A 22,088-nucleotide genomic window follows, 5' to 3' on the forward strand; every position below is an offset into this window, starting at 1 on the left:
TCTAAAAGACCTCTGCAGCACGTTCCCGAATTCACGATAAAATAAATCTTACCCCAAAAAATGTTCCCATATGGAAAGAAATTAAACAATGTCTGCCAGTTTTTTTATTTTTTTATCACTTATGTCTGACAATATTCATATTATAAATAAATATTTGTTTAGACGCTTCAACAGTTCTACGTTTCTGCATCTGTACTCTGAAAGCTACCTTGCAGTGTGCGGTGGAGGGTATTTCCATCTTCGCCTGCCTTCCCTGTTCTATTTGCGAATGGCGAGTGGGAAATATGACTGTCGGTGAATCTTCCTGTACGCACTGCTTATTTCACTTGTCCATGTTGAGCAAAACAATGTTTGTGGATCTTTTTGATTTTTCATGAAGATATACACATATGGTATGAAGTATACATCGCCTCAGTTCTCTTTTATTACCGACCTGATTGCGCGTGTTAAATTGCTTCTTCATCTACCGTGGGCTAATTTTCTATTTTCATACCTTCTAGACTCAACATGTATTGTATACTTAGTCTAACTACGTTTATACGTAAAAAAAATGCTGGTTTCACAGAAGCCACTACTTCACACCGGCCCCCCACGCAAGCTGATGCTCCCCCACCAGCAACACCCCCACCACCCCCACCGGCCCCCCACGCAAGCAGATGGTCTCCCACCCATCGCGGCTGGGACAATCCCCCGGGACTGCCTGGATTCGCCTCTCACCCGACGGCTGAAACCCAAGTCCTTAGGGTCACGGAACATGTCAGCAAGGAACACCACGATACCGACGCCAGCGGTCTTCCTGGATCCGCAGAACGCGCATGACAAGATCTGGCAGGACAATCTTGTGTACAAAATGTTGACACAGACGACTATCCCCGACATCTGTGTGAAGATCGCGGATAATTTCCTTCTTGGTTACTCAGCAAGGTCAACGCTCCAGCCTACGTCACATGTCAATGGAGTACTGGGTACTCCTCAAGGATCTGTGTTGTCTCCCATCCTTTTTAACGTTTATGTAAAAGATATGCTAGTCCTCCCACACTGCCACCTGGCGCAATACGTCGATGATACGGCGCTCTACACCACCGGCCGTAACACAGACCAGCTCATTGCTCGCCTCCAGAGTCAGGTGGATGCGTTATTGACCTGGTGTCGCTCCAACAGGATTGCCCTCAATGCCACCAAAACTACGACAGTCTATTTCACTAAACAGCGCCCCATCTCCCGCCACAACATCAGTATTACGAGCATCCAGGTTCCATGGTCTCCTGATATCAAATATTGTTCCATGGTCTCCTGATATCAAATACCTAGGTGTCCAGATGGACAAAAAACTGCTCTTCCATCGCCATGCAGAATATGTAAACCAAAAAGGACTCAAGCTGATAAAAGCGTTGTACCCAATGTTCACAGGCAGGGAATTGAACCTCGACACCAAGCTCTGGCTGTACTGGATGGTTGTCCACCCTTCCCTCACCGATGACTCCATTGTGTGGACCATGATTACTGCCTCCCGGATGCAGATTCTCCAGCGCCTGCAGAATAAGGTGCTTCGGTGGAGCCTGCATGCCCCTCCCCTCATGAGGATAGTTACCCTCCAGGAGGAAACAGACATGGCAACTCTCAAGACGTCCAGGCGACAGAAGGCAAGGTGCCTCTGTGTCAAAGTAGAAGCCCTGCGTGACACGGTCGCTGGCTTATAAAACATTGGCACAATGCCTCCCTGGCACTAGCACCGACACCCTGTTCCTCTCACCATCCATGAGGACTCCGATTCTGACCATGGCTAACGATAGTACTGTTACGGCAACTAATGAAACGTGTGTGTTGATCACTCGATGGGTATCGACCATCGTTAACCACCACTGTTGATACGTCATGCAGTTCGTAGTTACTTAATATTTGCCTGAGACCTGAACGTCCACCGTCAGAGGGTGGTATGGGACATAAAGTCCCACTGCCACACTTTCAATGATGTCTCTGGAATGACGTCAGTCTCGAAAGGAGCAGTTTTACTCTCCACGAAGACAGTAAGGCCATAAGCAGCTGCTGAAGCTGTATTTCAACCTCCTACAAAAAAGAAGTACTACAGTGAACTGTATCAATTCTTCATTAGCTCTGATATCCTGCAAGTATTCCAAGAAAACTAGAAGGAAGAACGGAAGCTTGCTACAGTGCCATCACATATACTGAATTACGAGCTCTTGCTTCCAGCACATAAGTTTCTGGATATTGAAAAGCGAAATGTATGTTCCACATTAAACTGCTCCTTCTCAAACGTAGTGGGTAAAAGCTGATTATCTGCTCAAATGTCCCGAACATGGCGATGCTACATTACTGAAAGTAGCGACCATATATGGAACGCAGAAATATGATTCAGACCAATGACGTTGGTCTAGAGGGATATTCTCAGAAGAATCCCAGTGGCCCCCGGGCTAATAATCTTACAAGGAGAGACCAAGACATTCTGATCACGGATTTAATTTAAGCTATGTACACTTTTAGGATTCCATTAGGACAACATACTCTGCAAGTGGAGGGCACTCTATTTACGCGATTTCGAGAAAACTGAAAGAAAAGTTTTGACTGTCATTAATGTACCGGTACCTTGTAACTCTGAGCACGAGATCGCAGCGCTCATATGGTTAGCGTTCAAGTTTTAAGTATGCTCTCGACTATCGGGCGTTCTTACAGGAATGACATGACTGAAGAAAATTTCACGATATCTTTAGCTTTTTGCCAGTTATTTGGGTAGTGGTTTTACGGATCCCCCCGCAGCTGGAGCGTACCAGGCAGGTGAACATGGCCAGATGCTGCTCTCGTTACGGACCCAGACGTGGAACACGGAACTGCGAATATATTCGCCGAGAAGTAGTGCCCGTCCACGAGGCAGCCGTGCGGCGGTAACTTACTACTCGTTTATTCTTTTCATTACAGTGTGGTCGCACAAATGTTTTGCTTTTTCCTTGAGGAACGTTTCCCTTTTTTTGGTAAAGTTCTAAATAAACTACTGTTGTGGTACTACATCTTAGTGAAATGATTATTTAACTTCGGTTTTCTTTCTTCTTACTTATAGCCTCTCTAATGTTTAGTTCCAGAATGAGATTTTCACTCTGCAGCGGAGTGTGCGCTGATATGAAACTTCCTGGCGGATTAAAACTGTGTGCCCGACCGAGACTCGAACTCGGGACCTTTGCCTTTCGCGGGCAAGTGCTCTACCATCTGAGCTACCGAAGCACGACTCACGCCCGGTCCTCACAGCTTTACTTCTGCCAGTATCTCGTCTCCTACCTTCCAAACTTTACAGGCCAGGAAGTTTCATAATGTTTAGTTGATTATTATAGAGGTGCATTAAAGACAAATATTTTATTAGCGGTTTTGATGTACAATGGTAATGACTGTCATAAGCCAAGTTAAAAACTCTTCGAATAAAATAAAAAATAAAGAAAAAATTTCCGGAGGGGGTGAGTCGGGGACGGGAAGGGGGAGGCATCGTGTCCAGCCTCAGGTTTCGACCCCTGCCCACCCTGTTTCCACCACCCTAAAGCTGACCGCTCTACTTCCTTACAAAAAAAGGGGAAAAAAGCTCAGTGTAAAAGAAAGGTTCCGTAAAAAAGCCTCCTTAAAAAAAGACTCCGTAATCGGCGAGTCGTTGGATCGAGTCGCGCTCTTTTTTCTCTGTTTTTCAACGCCGGTCACGTTACTTCATACATATTACAATTGAAAAGTAATATGGTGAAAAGACGCGTGTAGTTGCATGAATTTTTATTGAATTTCCATTGTTATTTGGTTGTCTGCTAATTTTTATTATCACGACAAGTATTATATTTGACTATCAACAAGTAAACGACCAAACGTATAAAGTTTTCGTGAAAATGTATCCCTGTCGTGATTTGCGAAATCCTTTACACCTGGAATAGGGTAAGGTATCGAGAAGTGCTTTGCATTCGGATGGATCGATCTGCAGACACAGGTTTCAAGGACGAGGGACAGGCTTGGAAAGCCCAAGTCAAATAACGAAAAATCAAGGTTTAAATCACTTTATTCAATAATACAATGTGTCACAATATGCCAGAATATGAGGGTAACGTGCATTTTCCATACAGACACGGTAAACATAAATGAAAACGCCATCTACTACATTGAATTAATGCAGTTTTCCCGCATGCACAAGGAAACTTCAGAGTTTCTAAAGAAAACAAAAGCTCGTTGACATTTTGAAAAATTTCTCTTTCTGCCGATAATTCGTATCAAACCACGCCTAACGCAGCACTTTCGCAAATATTGGTGTCGAAAACTGGCGATATATTATTAAATGTATTTTAATAGCATCTTCACGAGAAGCAATTCTCGTACGTTGTCAATCAAATGTGAAATTTGAAGGCGCTTGATAAAATTTTTAAGTGGCCTATAGAAATAGAAGTCGCATAATATTTGTTGTAATAATAAAAATTACTAAACAGCGAAATTACATTGGCAATTCAATAAAAGTTCATACAAATACATGTGTCTTTCCATCATACACTTTCAAAGGTAATATGCAGGAAATAACACGACTATAGCTTAAAACAATATAAATTAAAATAATGAGCGGGAGTCGTTCCAGCGACCACGGAGCTCGAACGCTAAACACATAAGCGCCTCCATCTCGTGCTCAGGGCCGCAACACATCGGTACATCGTTGACGCGAGGACCTTCTCTTGTGATTTTCTTGAAATCGTCTTACTACTATCTCATTACGTTGTCCTAATGGACTGTTAAAAGTGTACAATGTTTGAAGTAAATCCGTGGTACGGATGTTGTGGCCCCTCCTTGTTAGTACGTATCGTAGTCAATGTAAGAACTATATGTTTTGGAAAGTGGATGGTCATGTGGAAACGGTATTATACCGAGACAGTGAAAGACTATCGCTTTGTTCTGCAGAAGATATGAGACGCAGTCGTACACATAGAGGGCGCCACACGAGGAGGCAGCCTCCAGACGGGGCACGTAGTTGTGGTCAGACGCCATAAAAGGCGCACACAACACGAACTATCGTTATAGTTACGCCTTAATGTAACACAAATAGGAGAGCCCATTAGGAGAGCCTATTAGTTACATTAGTCATCCTTCAATGGATTCAAGACTAGACAAGTGTTCATAGAATCATCAGTGCCAATGATCATTTAACTACATTGCCACTCAACCTCTTCTCACACAACATGTATAATTTCGTTTAATAAATTTAATAACTTCAGGACTAGGAACAGAATCATCAGTACCAATGATCATTTTGTGGTGTCGCCGCCAGACACCACACTTGCTAGGTGGTAGCCTTTAAATCGGCCGTGGTCCGCTAGTATACGTCGGACCCGCGTGTCGCCACTGTCAGTGATTGCAGACCGAGCGCCGCCACACGGCAGGTCTAGAGAGACGTCCTAGCACTCGCCCAGTTGTACAGCCGACTTTGCTAGGAAGGGTTCACTGACAAATACTCTCTCATTTGCCGAGACGATAGTTAGCATAGCCTTGAGCTACGTCATTTGCTACGACCTAGCAAGGCGCCATTACCAGTTTATATTGAGATTGTAATTATGTATCATCAAGAGCGATGTTCTCCAATTATGGATTAAAGTTAAGTATTCCAGAAGCTATGTACTATTTTTGGATACTATAATTCCTTGTCATTTTCCAGACCTCACTCCAGCCTGCGTGAGCTTAAACGCGTGCCTTCCGTCTTCCTCCAAACTCCGTGAATTGGCTCCTGCCAATTCACAACACATTTAACTACATTGCCACGCATCCTCTTCTCACACAACATACGCAATGTATAATTTCGTTTAATAAATTATTCTAATATGATGGTGTGTTACGCAACCCTGTGATGAAGTTATATATTTGCTGCGTGCAAGCAAGCTACCTAAACAACCGCAACTACTCTGGGCGATAGGGGGGTTTTCTTCCAGCCACATTTATGTTTGACGCCAATAGCATTTGGTGAATACGACAGGTATTTTCCATTTGATCGTAGCCCAGTGGATAAGGATAGAATCAGCGCGGTTAGTGTACCTCTTAAGAGTAGGAACATAACACAAACAGCCGGCCGGAGTGGCCGAGCGGCTCTAGGCGCTTCAGTCTGGAACCGCGCGACCGCTACGGTCGCAGGTTCGAATCCTGCCTCGGGCATGGATATGTGTGATATCCTTAGGTTAGTTAGGTTTAAGTAGTTCTAAGTTCTAGGGGACTGAAGACCTCAGAAGTTAAGTCCCATAGTGCTCAGAGCCATTTGAACCATAACACAAACAGAATGCCTCGTGCACCATCCGGAGCGAAACAGTGGTTCCAATACGGTTATCGATACGGTGCGACCATAGCCATCGTGTCATGTCGTAGCCGACGCTAGACAGCATTCTGTTTTTACTTTTAATTCTATATTAAAGGTAGAGCGGAATGTTAGAGTTCCGACCCATGGTAGAGTCACCTGCTTTTCTGCTATATAACAAATGGCTCTAAGCAGTATGGGACTTACATCTGAGGTCATCAGTCCCCTAGAACTTAGAACTACTTAAACCTAACTAACCTAGACACCACACACACCCATGCCCGAGGCAGGATTCGAACCTGAGACCGTAGCAGCCGCGTGGTTACGGACTGAAGCGCCTAGAACCGCTCGACCACAGCGGCCGGCCGCTAAATAACAGGCGCGTCGGTAATGGGCAGAGGGAGTCCCAGCAGGGAACATTCTGGAGGGGATTCGTAGTTTCGGCATTCGCCATACAATGAAGGAAAACCTGCTGGGGTATGGAAACTACTTTTAATTCAGTACTATAGTAGACAAAAAAATTTAAAACATAGTGTATGTGAATGTGTTTTTATGTTTATATGTTACAGTCAAAACCCTTTTTTAATTAGAACGCGTTCTTACTAGTTAAAACTAGTTTTTACTGAGCCACTTCGTCAAAACGCGTTTTGCGTTTAGTTTTAACTGACTTTCACTTTTGACCTTCAGTAAATTCTAATTGTAACTAAGGCTGTCAGTATCAACTAGTTTCAACTAGAAAAAGAATGAAGATGGCTTCAGATTTAATACACGCCACTGTAGAAGTCAGTGGCAATATAATTATACCGATTCCTGGTATCGACAGAGCAAAAGCAGATCTCCTCAATATTATTGGAGTTGTTCTTTAGGAAGATGAACAGGGATTGCACAAGATTGGAACGAAATATGGGATACTCGACAAATTGTATTGCAGGTATGTATTTATGAATTGATTTCTATAATTAAGGACAAATGTCAGACATATTCATTACTTGATTGATTTAATGCTCTGAAAATGTAGCTAACTATTCAAGTAATTAATTAATATTTTAAGTTTTAATACTTACATTACAACATATTTTATAATATGTATTAAGTACCTAATCGCCTTTCAAACAAGCCAATTAAAATTTCTCTTCCAGATAATTCGACGTGTGCAAAGAGAAATTCCTGCTGCTGGAAGACGTGCCAGAGACCATGTGTTCGCTGTATGTGTAAGAAGGCATGTATTTCAAAAAGGTGCTTTTGTAGGAAAAAAAGAATCCTTTGTAACTCAAAATGTCACGACAGTTCGCCTTGCAATAACAAATAATCAAAATTTAATTGTTAAATTTTTTGGTACGTTTCTCTTTTATTAAAACTGTAGCAACTTTTGTCAAATGTATAAGTAATTAATATACTTTTACTGTCTGATTATTTTGCTTCCACTTTCGTAGCTGATACTGTTAAAATGGCTCTGTAACGTTCCTTAAAATGTTTCTTCAGTGTATGGTTATTTTTGTATTGCTGTAGTTAATATTAATGACTTAGATGTATGATCAATATTCGCAATAAATATTGCATTGCACGATACAAAAATGCTGTTTTCTATTTCAATCAACACTTAGTTGCTCTTAATTTTAATGTTTGCCCCTAAATAAATTTAGTGGAAACTAGTTCTTACTAGTTGAAACTAGTTGATATTGATAGCCATAGTTACAATTAGAATTTACTGCAGGTCAAAAGCGAAGCTCAGTTAAACTAGTTTTAAATAGGCAAAACGCGTTTTGACGAAGTGGCTCAGTATAAACTAGTTCTAACTAACTAACTAACTAACTAAAAACACTAAATTCAATGACTTGCTTGGCACCGGCGGTACACCTAGGACGATGCATGCTCGACAGTATGCGTCGAGGGGCGAGTGGGGAAATCTGCTGGGCACGAACTGTCTAACTTGAGATGAAACGTAAGCTCGCCACGACTAGGTGGTGCCGTGCTTCGATTACAACTAGCCATACGCTGCGAGGGCCGTGCCCGGCTCCAAAGAGAAATGATTTTCTCCTTGGATCTGTTGCTTTACAGACACGCTGGTAACCCGATCTGATAGTTTTCCTGCTCGAGACGGCCGCACAGATATTTGACTGGCGTGACTTCTAGGTACTGTAACATGCAGGACTGACATGTCTGGATACTGTAGAATCCCGTAGAGCAGGGTTGGTTGCAATCCGGCTCGAGGAAGCAATTCGTGGGAGACAGAGCGAGGCGGTGCAGAATTTTGCGACGGAAGCTGTTAAGAAAGCATTTGTTACACGTCGTAAGGAAAAAAAAAGAAAAAAATCCACGACGCATAAATAAATGTAAACATCTGAAGACTGGGTAAACAGAAACGAATGTACTCTCAAAAACAAGTGTTTTAGGCATAATTTGCTGACGTGGCTTGTCGGAAAACGGGTGCGTTTCATATTGGTGCATTGTCCCATAAATATTTAACGTCACAGACGCTACAGTTTTGACTTGATGCACTAAAAGCGTTGCTACCGTCTCACGTGACGTAAGCTACGGTAAGTGTGTGAATCAGGCCCGTCGGTCGCCGAAGGTTGCTTGCTGTAGGGCATGTATTCTTTAGAAGCATATGGCTCATTGCAGGCCACCAGCTCTGCCCCTTCATGACCTGCTGCCTGGCTGATGCAGGCAGAATAGTCCCACGTCTCTCCTAAAAAATACCGATAATGTTTTGGTAGCATTCTTGATTTCATCACTGCCTTGTCGTACCAAATGTCGTCTTAGTCGCTCCGTATCCGTCCTGCGTCCTGGTGGACTTTCCGTAGCTTCGTGTAAATATAGCGGGCACATTCCCTAATCAGCGTTTCTTAAACTGTGATCCGCTGAATCCCGAGGTTTCGTGGAAATTGCGCAAGAGTTCCACAAACCTTACGTGCCTTTTTTCACAATATTCAAGAAAATAATTTAAGAAGGGAAGTTTTCTAAAGTAGTATAGGTTTTTTAAATATATTTGTAATTTTGTAGTTTCCTATTGTTAGAACACTCCATGTGACCGAAGATTGTTGTAGAAATTTTATAATGCAATGTATACTTTTGTCTTATAACTGAAACAATTGTCAAGGAAAGTAGCTGTACACAGGAAAATTATCAAGAAATTTTGATAGCTTGTTTAGTTGTGAGAACTTCATGAAACGGTGTATTGTTATGGTTTAATGGAGCATAGTTTAACCTGGAGCCTTTGTTCTCATTCATCAGTCGTTTATTTCCTTGTTTTTCATTCTCTACTTTCAGGAATGTGTTTTGTATACTCGCATTGTACATTGCGAGCTATGTGCTGCAGAAACATTTTTGTGAAAATTGGCAAGACAAAGTGTTGCATTGGATATCGCAAGTACGGCAAATGAAATTTGGTTTTCGACAGTGAGATCCATTTTCTTAGTAGTAACAGATTGCAGAGCAGACGAGCGTTCCGTGCGCACAGGTGGACCAACAGATTTAATTATCAGCAAAATCCGTGTCCACCATTAGGCACGGTGATTATCGAAATGTATTTGTGAAAATATCATAACAGTTTCAAGCTTTAATATCAGAAAAAGTTTTCAGAAAGGTGCTACCTTGTGAGTTTTCAAGTATTATCGTAAAGTTAGATGCGTTAATTTTTACGTCCATTTGTTCTATAATTACAATAACAGTTCTGGTACAGTGGTTGTTTGCAAGGCTAAAGATGGAGATTAGCTGTATTCAGGGCCAACATTTTAATCTTAGTCATTTGTTTTTCAGCCAAACATCAAACGTAAACTTTGGAAAAAAAAAACGTATTTCTCTCTCGCGGGCGAATTGTTTGATGTACTAGCTAGCCTGGATTTCGCAATTTTAACACAATTCTGTTGCCCTGCATTGAGTTTAAGTATTTCCATATCAAAATAAGTTTTATACACTTATCAAAACCCAACTACATGAAAATACCAGTTTCAGTAGAAATATTACACATTACTTTCACATACAATAAAAGTTAACGTTACAACGAAATAAGAAAACATAGAATAACAGCGAAACCTCGCTCTCGTCTACTAATTTCGACAGTCAGTGTGAATGCGACACCGACACCGAATAAGCCTTACTTTATTAGCCCCCAGGTGACAGCCTAACAGACAGGAATCTCCACAATGAGAGAGCAACTGCACGTGGCGCGATCGTAGCAGGCTTTTCAAACTCCCACCACCGTTCTTTTCAGGTGCACCAGCATCCACAGCAGACCTTATTACGCAGTTTTCTATAACGAGAAATTTGAGTTTAGTTCTAGCTTGACACACTTCTGTACACTTTACACTCCAAAAGAAGAGCAAGGCTATTGTCCAGGAAGATTATATGCTATTACTTTTGTTTTAATATGTTTTATAGTTAGAGACTTTCATTCCACTTTTAACAATCGCTTTAAGTACTTTTTTACAGGATGGAGAGGTGGCATAAAAAAGACACTAAAAAGCATTCTACAGGAGACTACTTCTTCGGATTCAAAAACCAGCCATTTTGCTTAAGATACCTGTGGTAGTACTGAGAGTAATGCCAATAAAATCCCTTCAAAGGAACCTACGCCCCTTAGTGCTCATACAGGTACTTAACACAAAGCAGTTCTTAAAAAGTACTAGGAATTTAGAAAAATGTTACATATCTCTTTCGAATTCATGAACAATAAAGATAATACTCAGTGTATTATACGCAGCTAAGTTTTAAATAGTTCTTTGGCTCCAGCTAAAACGCTAGGCATTTGGTATCTTTCACGAGGAACTGAATGAAAAAAAAAAGGTTGAATTCTTCGGTCAATAGCATAACGAACTCTACAGATTAAAAACATTCATGGGTCAAACCGCTAGAACGGTGAAAGAAAAAGCAACTGAGATCTCTTACTTCGTCAGTTAACAGAGAGCTCAAAACGGTGAAGTCTTCTTAGTTGTGAAAAATCTTATTATATCTTCCACTGCGGAGATATTCGGAAGTATGTTAGGCAGAAAATCAGCGAAAGAAATAGCCAAGATTCCACTTTAGAATGACACATTAGCTCAGTACATCAGATATTTAGCACCCAAAATTAAAAAAAGGAGCTTGGTTTTCCTCTCCATCATGCAACTTTCCATTACAAGTGGATGACGCACGATGTAAATAAACTCTCAGTATTGACTGTAATAGTTTGACGTCAGTACGAATACGCATTCTGACGGATTTCTTTCATGCAAAACTGTACCACGCTAACTGCTGCAAAAATACCCCAGTTATAAGAAAGCTCTGAAGAGGTCATCAAAAAACATTTCCTTTTTAAGTGACGGTTTTGAACTAGTCGATTACTTAGAAATTGACTGCTTCAAATTGCCTATTAAATTACGTTCATTGAATTTAGTTCAATCGTTCAAGATAAACAAGAAAATGTACGAGTTTTTACTACCGATTAAAAATTTCTTTCCTTCAAAAATAAGATAGATTTTAGACAATTTGTGTACGCTTCATTGAACTTGATTGCTTCTCAACAGCAATGAGAATTGTAGGGGTAAAAGAGGATGAAAATGCAGACATATTTATTGAAGAATATACTCAGCATCTGAAAGATCTGAATGAAGTTTTGAGTCAGCATTTTCCAAATAACCAGCACATTAAATATCAAACAATCGATTAAAAAACCCGTTTATTGTCAACGTACGACCTTCGACCATGTCACCAGAAGAATAAGAAACTTTTATTATATTGAGATCCGATTCATCGTTGGAATAAAAATTTAAATTAATGCAGCTAGTGGAATTATGGTGCAGTTAAAAAAGCGAATATACTCAACTGTCGCAAAAGGCCCTGTTGATACTTCTACCGCATATATATATATATATATGTGTGTGTGTGTGTGTGTGTGTGTGTGTGTGTGTGTGTGTGTGTGTGTGTGAATAAGGATTCAAGGATTCTCAGCTTGTGTCAGCAAAAAATAAATACCACAACACATTTAATGCTGAACTCCATCAATAAAACCTATTAACACGTTGCGAGCGTATTTCGAGTTTACTCGTATTCCGCGCGTCGTCTGTTAAGGGATGGATCTCGAGATAACTCGTGTTTTCTACACGCTGCTTGTACATGCCATTTGCTGTGATATGTTTTAACTATTTCGTCCGTTTAGGTATATACACATGTAGGCTATACGTCAAGCTTGATTACCTTCATGTAATTTTGCTTATTTTGCATTTAGAGTGTATTTTGAAATTTCAAGCAGTTAGTACTTTCGTCTTTAAGTTCCTCCTGCTTTTAGAGATGGTCCTCTTCATAAAGCGGAAGGGAACGAACGAATCTGAAATACTTTCGAAGGTATTTGATGAATGTCATTCAGGTATTCCTAGTGAGAATGAAGCTCATGCTGACTGTGTGGATGAATGTTTTATGGTTTCAAGGACGATTCCAGTGACGGTGACATCATTAGACCTGTAAAGAAGTAGTGTTCTAGTGAGTCCGACAAAGACGATAAAGGGGATTCGATTTGTAATAACTGAGACGGATCAGAGTCTCACTCGGGCATGTCTGAGGAAATCAGAAACTTTGCTACTCATCTCATTAAATTTTAGAGTTCGAAAGTACTGTTTGATTATGTAAAATAAAACTGAGTTACTTTAAGTACTTTTGGGTTAATTTTGAAATTATTTGTCTGAGGTAAATAAATATTGATTGAAATAATCGTAAGGCTACAGTTATTCATACACTTCCTACACGTCGAATCTTGCCTTTACTCATCTTCGTCGGAGCAGAACCCACATGTCGCACGGGGATGCCCCATCTTCCGAGTATCGGAGCGATCTTGCGTCTGCCGATCTAGCACACGGCTGTTTGCCTGATGGAGTTTGCAGGATGAGTCGCAGGCAAGTGCATTGTGCACAGTCACACATCGGAGAGCGGAAAGTAGGCACGGACATTAATAATTGCTGATTCACGCTAGTTTTGTATGCGTATAATATTCTACAGTAGCCGCGGATATAAGTAATTTAGTACTTTATCCATCTTCAGCAACTGTATTTTATTAGCTGATTACTTCCAGTTCTGGCGTCTTGTCTACACTTGTTTTGTTTCCTTATACCATTTTCGTACAGGCACTATGATCCACATCTGCTGCATACATCCACTTATTTTTGAGGCTGGCAAATAATGCGGTAATTATGACTTTCCGAAGGGCACTCAGTGCCTGAAAACGGTAAAGGAACAAAATTTATTTTGTTAACTGGTTGCTGATCATTTCAACAGACATCAATAATTGTTGATTCACGTTAGTTTTGTGTGAAATGAGACAACATATAATTTTTACAGTAGTCGTTAACATTATTTTGTATGAAGTGAAACAACATATAATATTTTACAGTAGTAGTTGACGTTAATAATTGTTGATTCTTATTAGTTTTATATGAAAAGAGGCACCATATAATATTTTACAGTAGTCGCAAACATTAATAATTGTTGACTAACGTTAATTTTTTAATAATATGAAACTATGTCTAATATTTTATGGTGGTCGCGAAGATTAAAAATTTATTGTTGACTCATGTTAGTTTTGTGTAAATGAGACAACATTATTTTACAATAGTGGTGAATATTAATAATCATTGATTTACGTTAGTTTTGTATGTAATGTGATAACATGTGATATTTTACAATAGTTGTGAACAGTAATAACTGTTGATTCACGTCAGTTTTATATTAAATGAGACAACATATAATACTTTACGATAGTTACGAACAATAATAATTAGTGATTCACATTAGTTTTGTATGAAATGGGACAAGACATAATATTTTATGGAAGTCGTGAAAATTAATAATTGTTGATTCGAGTTAGTTTTGTATGCAATATGACAACATATACCGCCATATCTTACGGCAACCAGACTGAATCAGAAAAGTAATGGCTAACTTGAATGGATTTGTGGAATCATGTGAATGCTAACGTACTATGAACGAACCTTAGACGTCGTATGGATGTTTTCTATGAACTTAAAGTGTAATAAATACTGTGTTTTGCACGAAAAACTTTTCTTCTCTTTTTTATTTGTTATTGACTTAGTTATGAGCGTAGAAGTTTGACAGAGAAAATAATACAGAATATTACATAGAAACACTACAGAAAAATAACAGAGGCTCCTCCATAAAAATGGATACTGGAAAGAATTTCACTTATCATAAAGACTGTGAAACGCTGCTAAAGATAATCGTACAGAGCCTACCTCAAATAAGATGAAGAAGATTTACCTTAGTTACTTAACATCCTTCAAGTAGCATTGTAATCGGAAGCTCTTCTTAGCGGTGGCGTAGAACAGCTTTCAAAGAATTTTGCAAATAATTTAATGTTGCCTGCAAAGCAGTCTGAATGGAAAACGCAGTGCATGTGAGATTAGTGCAGCGTAATTGGATATGGCTACACAATACATATGCACTGAAATGTACTGATGTTGATGAAACACTGGAGTTCTCCGTGGATACATTAAACGCCAGTTCCCATCTAAGAGATATGTGAGAAAAGTAATAAGAGCGGTCTGACAACGCTGTGTTGTTCTACTTGTGTAGACCGGTGTGTTCAACCTTTGCAGATGCTCAGTCCACGTTTCAACTCCGTACAGCCATCGCGTGATTTTTTACAGCGCCGTCAGTGAAGTAGTGTTTTTGTTAGGTGTTACGAAAATGGAAAATTGGAATTTAGAGCAATGTTATACCATCAAGTTTTGTGTTACACTTGGGAGATGCACGACGTTGACCTCTGCAAAGTTGAAACACGACTATGGGGAGCATTGCTTATCATGAGCACAAGTTTTTCGCTGGCACAAATTATTTTTGAAGGCTTGAAGATGAAGCTCACTCAGGGAGACCTTCAACTCTTATGAGATCAGATCGACTTCTAACAATAAGGCTGATGGGTGATCTGTTAAATACTTTCACCGTACATCAAATCTGAGCGAGGTTTTGCGCATGTGAATGGCTTGTGCCAAAATGGTGCCGAAAAACATGACAACTGCTCAAAAGGACAGTCGAAGAAGCGTGTGCGTTGATCTGCTGGAGAAGATTGCCAATACCACAAATGGTTCAGACATGTGATCATAGGTGATGAATCCTGGATTTTTGACTACGATCCTCAGATAAAGCGGCAAAGTGAGGAGTGGCACACTGAGACATCTCCTCGAGCGAAAAAAGCTCGACTGAGAAAATCAAAGACCTAAACAATGCTCATTTGTTTTTTGACAGTAGGGATATTGCGCTTAAAGAAGTTGTTCCTCCAGGACAAACTATCAACGAAGTGTTTTACAAAAAACGTATGTGCAAGACTCAGGAAAATGATGAATCGAGTGAGCCCTGACATTACAGACGAGTGGATGCTTCGTAACAATGCCCCATGTCACAAGGCCACTTGTTGTTGTTGTGGTCTTCAGTTCTGAGACTGGTTTGATGCAGCTCTCCATGCTACTCTGTCCTGTGCAATGTTCTTCAACTCCCAGTACCTACTGCAGCCTACATCCTTCTGAATCTGCTTAGTGTATTCATCTATTGGTCTCCCTCTTCGATTTTTCCCCTCCACGCTGCCCTCCAATACTAAATTGGTGATCCCTTGATGCCTCAGAACATATCCTACCAACCGATCCCTTCTTCTAGTCAAGTTGTGCACAAACTCCTTCCCAATTCTATTCAATACCTCCTCTTTAGTTATGTGATCTACCCTTCTAATCTTCAGCATTCTTCTGTAGCACCACATTTCGAAAGCTTCTATTCTCTTCTTGTCCAAAGTATTTATCGCCCACGTTTCACTTCCATACATGGCTACACTCCTTAAAAATACTTTCAGAAACGACTTCCTGACACTTAAATCTATACTCGATGTTAACAAATTTCTCTTCTTCAGAAACGCTTTCCTTGCCATTGCCAGTCTACATTTTATATCGTCTCTACTTCGACCACCATCAGTTATTTTGCTCCCCAAATAGCAAAACTCCTTTACTACTTCAAGTGTCTCATTTCCTAATCTAATTCCCTCAGCATCACCTGATTTAATTAACATCACTGAATTTTTTACCTCAAAAGGGATTCCTGTTGTTCCACAGCCCTCATTCACCTGATCTGGTTTCATGTAAGTTTTTTCTTTCCCTGAAATTGAAAATGTCTTAAAAGGACTTCATTTTGAGACTCCGGAGAACGTTCAGATAATGTGACCGACTTTTTAAGGCCCTACCAGTTGAAGCCTTTCAGCGCTGCCGCCAAGACTGGGAACAACTCCGACGGTGTACAGCTGCCGAAGGGAACTACTTTGAAGGGGACAATATTGTTGTTGAAAAAAACAAAAACTTTGGAAGACAAAAAGTCAGTCTCATTATTTTTCCCATACACCCAGTGAAAGGGATATTCCTAGCTGCACACGCATGCAGCGTCCCTGGACGGAGTTGGACTAGATATGTTATGTGCTGTACTGTAGTGTACTGTACTTACTTGGAGTAGTGCTGCCAGCCAGTGAGCACCATCTCGCGGCTGAGGCCGTGCAGGTTCAGGTCGTTCAGGAACAGACCCATATTCATCAGGTCGTCCAGGTTGTTGATCCTGAAACAGAGTTTAGTGTTCCAGACGGCGTTAATCCGGGGCTGGATGGCATTGCTCTGATGGAAGATTTTGTAGTAGCCAGAACTGCCGTGTCATTGCTTCACAAAAATAATGGCGGTGCACATATCGAAAAAGAGCAGCAAAAGGAAGCACGATTAGAACAGGATGTTCTTAACACTGCTCGGCTCTTCTTCAGTAAGACGACAGTTTAGAACGAGGGTGATTGAGCTGCTCCTACCGCTGTCGTCTTATGCAACCTGCAATGTTATACCTGGCCATCAGAAAAAACGCGAGAGATTTTAATATTCTCTCGCTCGCTACGCGTCGACTGTTATTCCTAAAAATGAGCAGGACCTTGTAGAAAATTAAGTTACAATTTTTTACTGGAATACGTTTTCGCTGGGGGCCACGATTTTCGAGTTATTCGAGGGAAAATACAGAAGTGACCACCAAACGCACCTACAACCCCACATTCATCCCCCAACACTCAGGATCTCTAGTAAGCTGTGCATGGCACTCCCTCCTACCACAGGTATACACATTCCGCTTTTAAAGTGGCCATGCGTGCCTGTTAGCCGGGTAGGCAAACAACCGCCCTCAGTAGTGCTAATGGATTCGTGATATCCTGTCGCAAAGGTCACAGTTATACTAATAGATGGGAAGTCATTGGGTGAAACAGAAGCGCTATTTAGGCGCCCCATGCTATTTTTAATTCATATAAGCGGTTTTGGAGACCATCTGAGCAGCCCTCTTAGAATACTTGCGTATGATGCTGTCGTTAACCGACTAGTAATGTCATCAGAAGACCAAAACGAATGCAAAAGGTTTTGTACCAGATATCTGTGTAGTGTGAACTAACGCTAAACAATGAAAAGTGAGGTCCTCCACTTGAGTACTAAAAAATTCTCTAATTTAGGGTACACGATAAATAATACAAATTTAAAAGTTATCGACTCATCTAACTACTTAGGGATTTTACTTACACTGCAACTATTACATAGGAAACATTGTGGAGACGACGAACCGAATACTGCATTTAATGTCGTCGTGCTGGGCGAAATCTGTGCTCAGCTTGAGAATCGTTCATCATATCAATTTTAACAATAGCAATAATGTTGAAACTTTTCTACTCTTAAAAATGATTTGAAATGCTCCACTCCCCCGTCAAAACACCACTGTTAATGTTGAAAATATTTGGATATTATTTGTTTAAAGCAATCTGAAGGCTTTAAAATACTGTATACTTTTAAAAGAAATAATCATATATTCCTGGTTCTTAGAAAGTTATCTCAAAGTGGACTCAATCTGTATACGTTTTAGATAATTATTTTTTCAGTCGAATAACTCATGTATTGAAATATTCTGAACTCTCAATGTATGGGCGAATTGAGTATATGACCCATGGCCTGTTTTTACCCACTTTCCACTTCATCTTCACGAGGACTTGGAAATATCGAACGACGTTAAAATACCATAAAATATATAAAAGAAATGTAGTTTTCACGTATGTCTACGGAAAGACGAAAAATGATTTTTAATATTGTTTTGGCACTTCACTAACTGCTCCAGTAGTTTGTTTTGTAGCCTGTTACAATCCACAGTCAAATGTCAGGTAAGCAAAACAATGCGAAAATGTTAACAGTTATGGTACATTAACCATACTTAATAGTCCACAAGTTCCATTAAACAACGATGAGTAACAAGCTCATGAAAAACCGCAGCAGCACCAGTGACCGAAAAATTTTACCATTTCGGCTCTCAACCTCTTTACTATAAATAAGAACTGCCCTAACAGAAACATCATCCGAATTGTAGAGTATGCGAACACAAGAAAATGAGGTAAATATAAAACTTGCTTAGAGCTCGAACAGTCGACCACGTTATCAGCAGGACTGGCAGGCTAATTTACTCCCTTCCAACCTAAGCTGTGATCTACCCAAGAAAGCTAAAGGTGTCTTCGCTCTGTTACCTACATTTCTGCTCATAACGATGCTAAATCTGTTACATTATTCACTGATGCTGCTGCCCTTACCCTATACTCATTAGATCAGAAATTTCTGTCCTGTTCCATAAAAACACGGGAGAACTGCCGGATATCAGTAACTTCCTGCCACGATATTTCGGCGCAGAGTCTTCTGGCCATCTTCAGGTGAATGCCACTGTAGTAGTACTGGCGAGTACGCGCTGAGCTCCGCTATTTAAAGCCTTCTGAGGTGACATTGTGCATGCGCTGCTCAGTGTGCGAGTTCATAACGGCTCCGTGCGCTGCGCCTCGCGCCCTCCACTGCGAAAGCCTGGCGTATCGGTGTCAGGTCGATTTCCATCTTTATGCAGATAACTACGTCGACTACGAAGTTTCTCTATAACAGGATTCCAAGCAGAGTTCAGCTGATAACCGCTATCTCGATTGAGGAGAGTCTCGTTGTCAGACAATCTTATTTCCACAGATTCATTGATAATCGAGCTCCAAAAGTTTGATGTATGGGCCAAAATTTTTGTGTCGTTGTAATTCATGGAATGGTCTGTGGAAATACAATGTTCGGCGATTGCGGACTTGGTGGGTTGGAGAAGGCGAGTATGCCGTTGGTGTTCCACAATGCGTTCCTGCACAGTTCGTGTTGTTTGCCCTATATATGATTTGCCGCATTCACACGGAATTTTGTAAACACCTGGTTTACGCAGGCCCAGGTCGTCTTTAACGGATCCCACCAGTGATGAAATTTTGGACGGAGGGCGAAAGATGAAGTATCAAGTGAGAGTCATCTTTCGCCCTCCGTCCAAAATTTCATCACTGGTGGGATCCGTTAAAGACGACCTGGGCCTGCGTAAACCAGGTGTTTACAAAATTCCGTGTGAATGCGGCAAATCATATATAAGGCAAACAACACGAACTGTGCAGGAACGCATTGTGGAACACCAACGGCATACTCGCCTTCTCCAACCCACCAAGTCCGCAATCGCCGAACGTTGTATTTCCACAGACCATTCCATGAATTACAACGACACAAAAATTTTGGCCCATACATCAAACTTTTGGAGCTCGATTATCAATGAATCTGTGGAAATAAGATTGTCTGACAACGAGACTCTCCTCAATCGAGATAGCGGTTATCAGCTGAACTCTGCTTGGAATCCTGTTATAGAGAAACTTCGTAGTCGACGTAGTTATCTGCATAAAGATGGAAATCGACCTGACACCGATACGCCAGGCTTTCGCAGTGGAGGGCGCGAGGCGCAGCGCACGGAGCCGTTATGAACTCGCACACTGAGCAGCGCATGCACAATGTCACCTCAGAAGGCTTTAAATAGCGGAGCTCAGCGCGTACTCGCCAGTACTACTACAGTGGCATTCACCTGAAGATGGCCAGAAGACTCTGCGCCGAAATATCGTAGCAGGAAGTTACTGATATCCGGCAGTTCTCCCGTGTTTTTATGGAACAATCAGTACGCCGGGAAAGCTTTAAACAATTTCTGTCCTCTTTCCATTCACTTCACTAATTCCTTTCAAGTCTAACTTTAACCTTCTCATCTCTCCTTTTAGATTCTCCATTATCCATGAAACATAGCAGGGTTTAAAAGAAGAAGCAAGCAACAGGATAACAAAAACAAAGTGTATCTGAACGAATGATTCCTATAGAACAGACCAAACTCAAATCCTGAATGACATATTCACATGGAAGTCAGGAAAATGAGAGGCAACTGGACAGTTAAGTAAAAGGAGGAAGATCAGCATCCGCCAGTAAAAAATTAAAGTCATAACTAGCGACACGACGTAACATATGATTAAAGGCGGAGGGTGGGAGCAGAAGCAAAAGAAGAAGAAGTTTAGTAGTTTCAGTCGTCGTCAGGAACTTGAATATTTGCTCACTTCGATATTTGTTTGCGGCCATACGTTTCTCTAAGTTCGTCACTTCTCTCTTTGGACAAAACTGTAACGTTATGAGAAATGTATTTAACACAACTTTAATTAGATTGTTATTATTGAAAAATTATGTTTTCATAACGACAACTAGCATTTTGCTGGTAATTTCCAGGTTCGGTCAGTCTGTTGCAACTGAATAAAATCAGTTTTATCATGCCATACGCCTTTCGCCTTTATTTTTTTGAAAAGCATCATCAGTGGCAAGGTAAGTAGATAGTGCTCAGACGTCGTGCAGCATATCTACACCTCGGCTCCAAATAATAAAGGCGAAACGAGTATGCATGATAAAATTGATTTTATTCAGTTTCAAATACACAGACCCAACAAGAAAATTATCGACATAGTATTACAAACAACTGATGACGACAGGACAGGAAAAATTAAAGATATTTACGAATTTTTGTGTTTTCAGTTGAGTTGTCGTTTTCTATTTACACGATGTTTCGGCAACTTCCTTCGTCATATTTCGAGTGCAATTTTCACTGATCAGTGTTTGAACTCCAACCACGTTACGAACGATACACTTAGCATGCCAGCCTGGTGATTTTTCCCCGGCGGCGCGAGACAATAAAACAGTCAATGAATTCAAAATCGACAAGAAGGCAATGTAAAAACATTACATGCGCGGAAAAACGTGTTAATAGGCATTCATCCGTGACAGAGAGAGAAAGAGAGAGTTAGTAGGCATTTATCTGTGTGTGTGTGTGTGTGTGTGTGTGTGTGAGAGAGAGAGAGAGAGAGAGAGAGAGAGAGAGAGAGAGACAGTGAACTGACTTGTTTTTTGATTTGATTTGAGTGAACTTCAACTAAACTTTAATTAAGCTAAACACCCTGTCCAGATTAATTAGATCATCTACTTCTCTTATCTCGATTTCCTACTTTTGTTACACTGTCCCAGAAATTCGTCGCATACACCGCGATGCTGGTATCACTGTATTTCATTTCATGCTCAAAGGCGTGCCAGCATTAGCTGACAGCTGATTTACTTGGCTGCACCAGCCGGATACAACGCTTGTGGTCATTACATACCCGTTGAACAGTTATCATAACTTGTCGAAAATCCAACGTGCCACGTTCCCACGAAGCGTTGTATATGAATGTTTTAGTTGGACCACTTTTTTCGCTTTGTGATAGATGAAGCCGTAATAGTCACAAACGTATAAGTACGTGGTATCACGAAACATTCCGCCATTTGCCTCGTGATATATTACCCGTGTTAAAATGGACCGTTTACCAATTCCGGAGTAGGTCGATAACGTGTTGATGTAGGGCAATTGTGATCAAAATACCCAACGG

The 22,088-nt window shown here is 40.8% G+C and overlaps 1 protein-coding gene across 1 annotated transcript in view; it reads right to left on the bottom strand.

Annotated features, from left to right (window-relative positions):
• LOC126188271 (soluble guanylate cyclase 89Db-like) overlaps positions 1–22,088 on the bottom strand; it is a 540,286-nt gene that overhangs the window by 55,099 nt on the left and 463,099 nt on the right. The window contains exon 7 of the mRNA XM_049929850.1: positions 16,763–16,870. Within this exon, the coding sequence (XP_049785807.1) occupies positions 16,763–16,870 (108 nt within the window). The remainder of the gene's footprint in view (positions 1–16,762; positions 16,871–22,088) is intronic.

This window comes from Schistocerca cancellata, chromosome 5, assembly GCF_023864275.1.
Source record: "Schistocerca cancellata isolate TAMUIC-IGC-003103 chromosome 5, iqSchCanc2.1, whole genome shotgun sequence".
Lineage (NCBI taxonomy): Eukaryota > Metazoa > Arthropoda > Insecta > Orthoptera > Acrididae > Schistocerca > Schistocerca cancellata.